This window comes from Hippocampus bargibanti, linkage group LG01 (assembly GCF_051943395.1).
Source record: "Hippocampus bargibanti isolate YZ-2025 linkage group LG01, ASM5194339v1, whole genome shotgun sequence".
Classification (NCBI taxonomy): Eukaryota; Metazoa; Chordata; class Actinopteri; order Syngnathiformes; family Syngnathidae; genus Hippocampus; species Hippocampus bargibanti.
In genome coordinates, this window is record NC_142734.1 from 12,902,542 (window position 1) to 12,912,984 (window position 10,443).

Consider the following 10,443-nt stretch of genomic DNA (forward strand, 5'->3'; position numbering starts at 1 on the left):
TTTCCCCTCTGCCCCCAGGTACAACAGCTGGAAGAGCAGCTAAACATATTAAAGGAAAATGAAACGGCGGTTCAAGCGGAGGCATTCACATCACAGCAGGTTTGCTTGAACTCTCTTTTTATGAAATGTTATTTTGGTGTGTACCCCTAAAGCGAGCTGCTGTGTGCTCTATATAATTATATGCTCTTTATATAGAGATATAGAGTATATATTTTTAGGCATGCCCAGGCATGGCTGAATGGGGGGAAAACACCACTTTTGGGGATAATTTTGGTGAGGAATTCATGTTTTTACTTGGCTTGAAGCTTAATTTATTAGGTATAATAATAGCTTTAAGTTTTCTCTTCTTTACACAACGTTAAATTGCCTTAAATTTAAATTTAACAAAGGTAAGCAAAATGTTGCACACGTTCCAACTGTTCCATATTTATTTTTCTCTGTTTTATTTAAACGTCTTGCTGCATTTCTCCACTGCAATAAAAGTGCACAGTTGTTTTCAATGTCAGATGAACAATGGTCATTGCCTCAGTGCTTAAAGGTCTTGCTTTGCTCGAGAATCAAAACAATGGCTTCAGATTCGGAGAAGATGCTTTCTTGTTACTCATCCAGTTGTGAATATGATTCAAATAGTTCAGAAGAGCAAAGCATACATGTTTGCAACCGATTAAAGAATTTATTCCGTGTCATTTTGAGGCATCTGGAAAGACATGTAGCACCCAAAAAAGGCAGAAGATGGCGACAAAGCTCAGTGTAAATGGGCTGATTTTTCTCCTGGGAATTTTTGTCAGCGAATATCAAATCGTTGTTCGGTGCAACACACAACGATTCACCATCGCGTTATTTATGCGTTTTCCGTCTAATTTCGCCATCAACACAAAGTTTTCAGACCAAACAATGTACCGCAAAATGCATTGATGTGATGAAAGGACTGCTACAGTGTGTCCTTTCTCGGTCTGGGGCGTTCCTTCCGTGACGTGACGTCAGGACTCGTCACCAACTCAAAAACGTGATGTCAGGTGGGGATCGTCATCGACTCGAAAACAAGACTTCCGGAATATTCAGCGCAAGTCTTAAAATGTAAAATATAGCTATATGCGGTGGAATCTCTGTAAAATACGCTCAGTAGAAGACATTTGAAGCGATTTTTACAAATTATGGACACAACTTGTCCGGAGGCGTCGGTTGTCCTTTAATTAACCGTGGTTTTGCTTCATCATTCAGCAATGAATTTATCAACACTGCACCATTTTTGAGCTTGTTGACACTGAAGTGTTCACTACCCTGTCATTGTTCACTTTTTAGATGCTCATTGACTCAAATGCAACCATCTCTTTACTCAATAAGAAGCTTAGTGGCCGTGAGCGGGACTTAATCGGGTCCAGAGTGACACTGTCATCAAGGCTGCACAACTCAACCATGCAACTTCAGGTAATGCGTTGGGTTGCATTTGTACGGTGTGTGGAAGAAGTGAAATCATCTCTTTACTTTCATGTTACAAGCTTGCCCAACCCAGAATGTACTTGATTGATACCCCTCAAATGATTTACAGGAATTATTTGAAAGACTACATCAATTTATTGATGAATCGAGTCAACCACATCCAGCATTCAAAGGTGACATTCAGTGCGTGGAAAATTTCCTAAGTGATGAAGACCATGACACTTTTCCTCACGCAATAGTGAAGGCCCACAACATTGTCTGTGGGCTGGGACTCAAGCATTTGAGGACTCTTCGGAATCTTATTGTAAATATAACTAAATATTCTTTCAATTTCGCATTTCCTTGATGTCCTTTATTGACGAACAACATTTACAAAATTCTGGTCTTTGCTTTTCTAGGATGTCCTTCTGGGAGATGCGAGAATGTACAAGAGGATTTTTCAGGAGTTGGTCAATATTGATGTCTGTATTTTTGAAGAGTGGCGCTCGCAAGATGTATTGCGATGCAAAGCTGACTTGGACTGTTGCTCAGACCAGGAACACATCTTTGATGAACTGGTTTCAAAAAGGCAGTTCTATGTGCAGGTGAACGTCTCCATATCAAATTGTACACTCATCTCCAGCAAATTCACCTACTCATACCAAAGCAATCCAAATTTGACTTGGCAACAAGATTGTCGCAAAGCACTAGTTTTGACTAAATTAACTTTTCAAATAAAATATATTGCTGTGGTTCACAAAGTTAAATTACTTGTTGCGTCACTTCATTCAGAAAAGTCATGTTTTGCCACCATCACATGGTCCCAAGGAACTGTGTGGGAGTTGGGAAGTCAAGCAAAAACACTGCTTTTCTACCCTCTGCCGCATTTATTATAAATATTTTTAGGCAATGTGATGGGCGGTACAAGCTAAATTGAACAGCAGTTATTACCAATTAAAATGTATGGTACATTTTCCATTTAATCTGTTCTTATGGTCAATTTGTTTTTGTGGTGGGGATATCAATGACTGGCCATTTATCCAATCTGCAGTGCTCCGGGAATGACTGTACGGGCATAACCTCTTGATTTTTTTTCTGCTTTCAAACCTGACAAACATGCGTGGTTTTACAGAAAATTGAGGATATTTTGGAGAAACTCTGGTCCGGCTTGGATTATTACCGAAACGAAGTTTCCGCTGAGGCCGAAGAAAGGAGCAGATTCTTAAAGTTGATGCAGGATGAGCAGGCCAGGCCACCAATTGTTGTCAGTCGAATGCACAGCCTCTTTACCGCTGAGGCTGACAGCAGGTCCGCAGTGTTGCAAAGCAGACAAATCTATTTGCAGGTATGTTTTATATACAGTGGTACCTCGGTTCTCGAACGCCTCACAGTTCGAACAAATCGGTGTTCGAACAAAATATTCGAGATATTCTTGCTTCGGCGTTCGAACATCAATCGGTGTTCGAACGCCAATACGACGCGTGAGTGTGTACACGAGGGAGGGGAGCTGAGCGGCGCACGGGAGTATCACTTAGAGGTTACCACTAAGAGGACTCCACTTTCATAGCGGCTTTCAAAACTTTGAAGTACACTTTTGAGTCAGGGTGTAGTCCGAAGCAGGCTTCTGATTGGCCGCCGGTGCCGAGTATGCAAATTGCCAAACGAACGTTCGAAGACGCGAAAAATTATGACACATAATGTTTGTTAAATCCTCGCGCAAATTGCCAAACGAACGTTCGTTTGGCAATTTGCATACTCGGCACCGGCAGCCAATCAGAAGCATGCTTCGGACTACACCCTGACTCAAAAGTGGACTTCAGAGTTTTGAAACCCGCTGAGAAAGTGGAGTCAACGTGGCTCGAAGCGATTTGTTACCCGCTTACTACGCCAAAAAGCAAATGGCACACGAGGGTGCAAAATGATGCAATCCCGGAAGATGACATATATTTACGGGACGCAGGGAAAATACCTTGGATCGGATACACTCGCGCATCGATGGAAGAGTCCAGGTACGGTGGCGAGGTGAAATCATCCAGAATTGGCGGCATTGGCGAGGTGATCGCGAACCGTATAAATGCCCTGTGTGCGTGATTAGAGAATTGACAGCAGGTGGAGAACGGCCGGCAGAGGCAGCCCCCCCTCCTCGCTGTCAACTCGCAAGTGACAGGAGCAAAGAGGTGGTTTCGGTGTTCGAAAAAAATCACTTTTCGAACAGGGTCCTGGAACGAATTATGGTCGAGAACCGAGGTACCACTGTAGTACTTATTTGTTTTTTTCTAGCAGTCTTTGGGGGCGGGTGCTTGCCTATGCATACAAAGCTCATCATCTCTCTGAACTCCTTACAGAGCATCGTTGATGACCGCAATGTTCGGTGTCAAGAATTGCAGCAGGTGACAGCACAGGCTCAAATCCAGTTGGAAGAAGAAAAAAGCAAGCGTGTCACTCTGCAAGAGAAGCTGGAGGAAACTCCAGCAAGACCAGAGCTGACTTTGCTCAGTAACAACAGGGAACTTCTTTTACTCCATCAAGCTGAGGAGAGAGTCAAAGTAAGTACAAGCTTACGAACTTAATTGGTTCCCCGAAAGTGTGTGTAAGGCGAAAAGTGTGTATTCCAAACATAAATGTCCCATAGGAAACCATTAACATAAGAATAATCCGTTCCCAGCATTTTCTACTAAATAAGCCTTAAAGGACAACCGGCATCTCTGGACAAGTTGTGTCCATAATTTGTAAAATGGCTTCAAATGACTTCTACTATATATTTATATATTTTACGTTTTAAGACTTGCGCTGAATATTCAGGAAATCTTGTTTTTGAGTTGGTGACGAGTCCGTACGTGACGTCACTAAAGGAATGCCCCCTGACCGAAAAAAAACACTCATTCTAGCGGTCCTTCCATCACGTCAATGTATTTTGCCTTATTGTTTGGTCTGAAAACCTTGTGTTGCACCCAAAAGCCGCCAGAAGAGGGTGTCCAAACTCCATATAAGGAATTTATCAGCCTGGATCTGGTGATCGTTTCTCCCCAATGTTGCCTCAAAATGGCATGGAATAAATTCTTTAATCGATTGCAAACATGTATGCTTTCCTCTTCAGAACTATTTGAATCATATTCATAACTGGAAGTGTAACAAGAAACCATATTCTCCGAATCTGAAGCCATTGTTTTGATTCTCAAGCAATGCAAGACGTCTTGCCGTGACGTCACAAACTGGAGGCGGGACTTTCTGAAAATGCCCAATTCGCAGCTCAATTTTTTGCAGATTTTGGACACTTTAAGTCATTTTTATTGGTGTTTTGCATTTGAATAAAAATATCATACTGCGTGTTTTGGGTATTTTAGATGCTATAAAACGTTTTTCTGATGTCAGTTAAGAAACAAAAAAGTGACGTCAGTTGTCCTTTAAAACTACACAAAACATACCTTATTATATGTATAATAAATGTGCTATTGTATTGTAATTAAATAAACTGTACTGTATAATTTTGTCGTTTTATTTACCTTTTGTGATGGTCGTTGATAGCTTAATGGAATCTTAATGGAATGGGAGGAGGTGGGAGGGAGAGTCACATTCCATAAGGACTGTAGGAAGGAGGGTTAGCCTATCTTTCATAGGCTTATGCCCAGGGATGGACTTCTCTTCCTATAAAAGTCCGGTTAGGCATCTTTTTCCAAAAAAACACCGTTTTCATCAGCATTAAACACTTGATGAGGAACGTAGCCTTCTTTTTCCACCATCTTGAGGAATGATTCCTTGTAAGCTTTGGCAGCTTCATCGTCAGAACTGGCTGCCTTACCATGACGAATGACACTATGAATCCCTGTACGACGCTTAAAGTTCTCAAACCATTCGTCGCGAGCCTTGAAATCATCAATGGATGTAGTATACTATTTGTTTTCTCACCTTTTTCCTTGTAATCCTATGAAGCTCTGTCACCTGTTTCATGTGCTCACTGTGCTTGTTTCTCTAACCCCTCCTCCTTCTCCACACTGCTGTGTGTCTGTAATCCCCCCTCCTCTACCACGGATATATATATATATATATATATATATATATATATATATATATATATATATATATATATATGTGTGTGCAGGAAAACCTTTTTAAATGTTTGTTTGTTGTTTATTTTTGACTGACTTTTGTATTGGCAAAATAGTAACATGTTATCTTTGTCAGGCTTTGTCTCTAAAGAATGAGCAGCTCCAAGAGGCTCAACAAAAAAATTACAGCTGCATTTCTGGCTACAAGATGGACATTCAGCAACTCCAGACAGAACTTGTGACAAGTCGTGGTCAGGTTGAAGAATTGAAGAATGGCATCAGAACCCTGGAGAGTCAACTGCAAGACTCTGAGGTTGGTGAAAACCTCACTAATTAAAGTATACGGCGGGGTAGTATAAGTACTCCATCATTCAGAATTACCTCTCACACACTCCAATAATACCTCTCTGAAACTTTAGATTTTTGGCATCGTTTATACACACACACACACACACACACACACACACACACACACACACACACACACACAACTGAAACTCCCCACCGAAACACTCTTGCACAGAATGCAGTTTTTCTGTCACATACTGTATAGTGTACAAGTGAAACACTCACACTAAAGAGTGGTCTTCTTTCAAAAGTAAAACCTCGCACATTACTGAAATGCTTTGTCATCTCCACATTGATTTCCTCATAGAAATGTGCGCCACCTTCAATTGCCGAGCTACAGAAAGCTCAAGCTCAATTGTTCATGAAGGAAATGGAGCTGAGCATTGCTTCCGATAAACATCGGCAAGAGTAAGGACCGGCCACCATTGCCTGTACCATAATTCCCCTGTTCTTAACATTCTGTCCCGTCTCTCAGGATCGAGAGGCTGACCACTGTACTGCATGTGAAAGAAGAATTAGTGAGGAAACTGAAGGAATCGCTAAGGACAGTGCAGCAGCAAGGGGAGGAGTCATGTAAGCAGTGGCTCTCACGCTTAAACTTTATAGTCTTATGCTGAAAAGATACTTAGAGGACTATAATGGTAGCAAGAGTTCTTCCAAAATTAGACATATGATTGCAATACTACCTCAACTATGCATAGTGTTAAGACTGTGCTTAAGTATCGGGCATCAGAATCAGAAAACCTTTATTCGTCTCACAATGGGGAAATTTATCTGATTCAGTTAACGTATATTGCAAATAAATATTAAAAATGCTACCTGAATACATGTTTGAAAAGAAGTGGAAATGTTTTGTTCTTGAAACTAGTAAATATTTATATTTACTTTTTTTTTTTACTGCTCCGGTTGGTATAGTTTCATTATTTAAAAACAATGAAACAATAATACACTATTAGATTACCGGTATTATTGATTCTGTACTCGCCAAACGTTTTGTAACTGATGCAATTGCCGCTTTCTCGTTGTTTTCCCAAAGCAAAGAGATGTTTGAGAATGTTTGATTTTGATTAAACACAAAAGCTAATTGGTCTGCCTTGAGAAGGACTACAGAAGGTACAGTTACGTAATATAGACGTGATCTATGCTTCTGTTGAAAATTTGTTTCAAACAAAGAAAATAATAATCTTGATCTGCTTCGGCGGGTATCTGATTCATTTGGTTTTATAAATATTTGTGAGTAGCCTGATTCTGATAAGACGATGTCTGTGTACTCTACTGTATATTCAGACCAAAAAAAAAGGAGCATACATGTATTTTTAGGATTGTCATGAATTATTGCACAACTTATTCCTACTCAGCCAAGTCTCTCAAATGCTTATTTAGTCTCGCAGGGCGAAGAGCTTTGTAACCGCTTTCTCAACCCCCGGGGTCTGGTGAACAAGAGCAACAGTGTTCTGCAAAATAGTAAATTGACCGAGGAAGTTAAACAGCTTCAGATTAAAATCACACACCTTGAAAAGTAAGACGAACACATGGAATGAGTGGCGCCGCTTCAGTCGTATTTCCTCCTGACATGTTCTGTTCCGCTCCGCCCCCAGAGTGAATTCCAGCAAGGAGGTAGAACTTATCAAATGGAAGGACAGAGCGCTCAAACTGAAGTCAAAGGCCAAAGTGGATGTCAAACCGTCTCTGCCAAATACACCCACCAAAAAGGGACTTCCGATGGACTCAGACTTCTTGCTTCAGTCACCCAAAAAGTTCCAAGTTACTCCCCAGAAGGTCTTCGACTCACCAATCAAGCTGTTGGAGTCACCAAAAGTGCCCCTGCTCGACTCTCCAAAAAGCAAAATTTTTGACAAAGTCCCAAATGCTAATCTTCTTTCCCAAACATTTCCCAAAATGTTCTTCGATAACTCCAACCTTGGAATCAGTGCAGGTAAACTCCCTGAACAAATTCCTTGTTGTAGTGCAGCTTATGCATCTATGTCATAATAAGGTTGTCTATCTTTGTCAAATCTTTCCCATGTTCTCCGTGGGGCAAATGCAAACACCAGTCACATTTTGGGTGTAAACAAAAATATTGTCATGTTCCTAAAATAATAATAATACTGTAATAATATAATAAGTAATCATAATAATCATAATAATAATAATGCATTTTATTTCAAGTTCAAATTACCTCATTCACTGCCAGACAGGTGCGAAACTGTGTCCACTCCAGTGCCAGGTTTTTTTTCATTGTCACTCAAATTCCAGGACCCACAGAATATTGAGTTTTATGACTATATAAACATTCAACAGCAACTTAAGTCAAAAGTCAAATTCAGCTTTATTGTCAAATATGCTTAAGACACTCCCCCCCCCACACACACACACACACACACACACACACACACACACCAGCTTCTCAACATCTGATTAGGCATGGGACACAAGCGCGGGCGTGATCAACCTGTCGCTGGCCACCATCGATGAGGGTGTCTAGTGATGAAAGGCCGAAACACCCAATGATTCTTTGGAGCACTACTGACGATGTGTCCCAAATTCACAACCTTCCCATCCCTGAGGCACAGCTCCCACACCACTCTCAACGTGAAGGCTAATCCAATGTAAGGACCATCCATTGGCACAAATGGACAGAACAACATCATGTACAGTGTTTCATGACTCTTCTCAATACCGCATAAGAAACCTTAGACTCCCTTCTTTCATCAGAAAAAAACGAGTTAATTATATGGGTCTGGAGTTATATGTGCTTGAAATGAGGGCGGCTGTCCAAAATACAATTCAATACTGTACATACATATTGGTCTATATAGCGCATTAACAACAGCTCAAGATGGAACAAAGCGCTAACATGGTAAAAAGTGAAATGCTGCACCATTATGGAAGGAAAAAACATTGCCGGGGGTCTGTCCAGCACTTTATCGACACCCAAACAAGAAAAAAACAAAAGACGAAAAAAAAATTGGGAATGGCGCTCTGTCATATTTTCAATTCCTGAATAAATTTGTGAATGAGTTAGTCATGTGATTGTTTTTTTTCTTTTCTCCAAAAACCACAAAAATCGAACCTCATTGGAATTATTGTCAGTCATAATTTAACTTCAGTGGTGGAATCTCTTTAACTAAGCACATTTACAATTTCACCGGTGGTATTCAGCATCATGAGATGTTTAAATAAAAATATTTCGTCAGGGGTCTCCTCATTACAATTTTTCCAGAAAATGTAAATTTGTGTTATTTCAGCAGGTGCAACACTTTGGGGTTGGTTAATGAACATCAATTAATAATGACTGCCTTTTTACTGTTTTTACAGATGCTAACCTGGATGAGTGTTCCTCACAGCCGCCAGAAGCCCAAGAATCCTGTATTACACAGTGAATACAACATTATTGTCCTTCCCTTTTTAATCATTAAACTCATTTATCTCATTTATTCCTGGTGATTTATTGTGATTCTTACATGCAGCGCACCCAAGAGGTAGATGGAAGAACAGCTGGTCTGTAGTGTCTTGTTTTGTGAGTTGTAAAAATGGAGATAAACTGTTTTTAAATACTGTATCAGCTAAATCTTTTTAGTTTTGTTTCAATATTTAGTTATTTGGTTGTTCACTCCTGATTTTCAAGATTTGTGTTTTCGGTACTAAGCCACACAACCTGTATTTTTTTTCTTTAAAGGTTGTATATTTCTACTGTAGTTTCGCCTTCAAACCAACAGGGAGCACACTCAGCCCAGTTGCAAAATTACAGTTTGAATCTTCAACATACAATATTTGTGTGATTAAATTTAATGTCATTGAAAAAGTATTTTAACTCCTACTCCCCCCCATAAATTCACCACTAAATTGTTGAAGATTTTCAGACAGACAACCCAAGTGAAGCTAAACTGCAGTGTGTGCGTGTCAGAAAGGTTTTCTTTAGGTGATTTCTTGAACAGTTGAAACAGGTCCGTGAAAAAGTGTTTTTTTTTTTTTCCACCCAACCCCATACAGCTTTAAAATATATTTTCCTACTTCAGAAAAACAAAATCCTTCTATTTGAAATAAGCAGTTTATGTTTACTTGACTTAGTTTTCCTGTAAACAAAAATATATCTCTCTTCTCGCTCTGTCTATCTAAAACCGGGAACCTATGGCTCGCGAGCCATTTATGGCTCTTGATGGTTGCATTTGGCTCGCTGATAAAACTAAATACATTTACCGACATTTTTTTTCGCTGTTCATTTCCTGTTTGGGCGGCAGTTGGCAGAAAGCGTAATTTTGATTGGATGATACTGATCTATGGCCGTTGATGTCGAAACAGGTAAACGCCCCTTTTAAATAAGCCTGACTAGTAAACAAAATGAAGAGTATAGTCACTTCAGTTTGAATGGACGGAAGGATTCTCCTTTATGGAGAGAAGTTCTGACGTGATTCTAATTTGCAATGAAACAATACCATGAATGGAACGATTGAATATCAGTGGCACTTTGACAAGCCCCATGCTAACGTTAGCATCAATATACGTACATCTGTGAGAGACAGCAGAAAGCAAGTGTGCAAGCTAATGAGCAATGTGCAGTAAAAGTTGACTTTCACTGCGATCGTTTGGCTGGATTTTTTTTTACCAATCATGAGCAACGGAAAACTAT

The 10,443-nt window shown here is 40.0% G+C and overlaps 1 protein-coding gene across 2 annotated transcripts in view; it reads left to right on the forward strand.

The window, feature by feature from the left end:
• Positions 1–9,601, forward strand: part of cenpe (centromere protein E) — a 32,603-nt gene extending 23,002 nt beyond the window's left edge. For both annotated transcript variants that reach the window (XM_088997186.1, XM_088997195.1), the window contains 12 exons: positions 19–99; positions 1,303–1,428; positions 1,550–1,744; positions 1,839–2,024; positions 2,552–2,764; positions 3,765–3,965; positions 5,602–5,778; positions 6,121–6,221; positions 6,289–6,386; positions 7,197–7,332; positions 7,412–7,749; positions 9,132–9,601. In XM_088997186.1, coding sequence (XP_088853312.1) covers positions 19–99; positions 1,303–1,428; positions 1,550–1,744; positions 1,839–2,024; positions 2,552–2,764; positions 3,765–3,965; positions 5,602–5,778; positions 6,121–6,221; positions 6,289–6,386; positions 7,197–7,332; positions 7,412–7,749; positions 9,132–9,196 — 1,917 coding nt within the window. In that variant the 3' untranslated portion in view covers positions 9,197–9,601. The remainder of the gene's footprint in view (positions 1–18; positions 100–1,302; positions 1,429–1,549; positions 1,745–1,838; positions 2,025–2,551; positions 2,765–3,764; positions 3,966–5,601; positions 5,779–6,120; positions 6,222–6,288; positions 6,387–7,196; positions 7,333–7,411; positions 7,750–9,131) is intronic.
• The last annotated feature ends 842 nt before the right edge of the window (positions 9,602–10,443 follow it).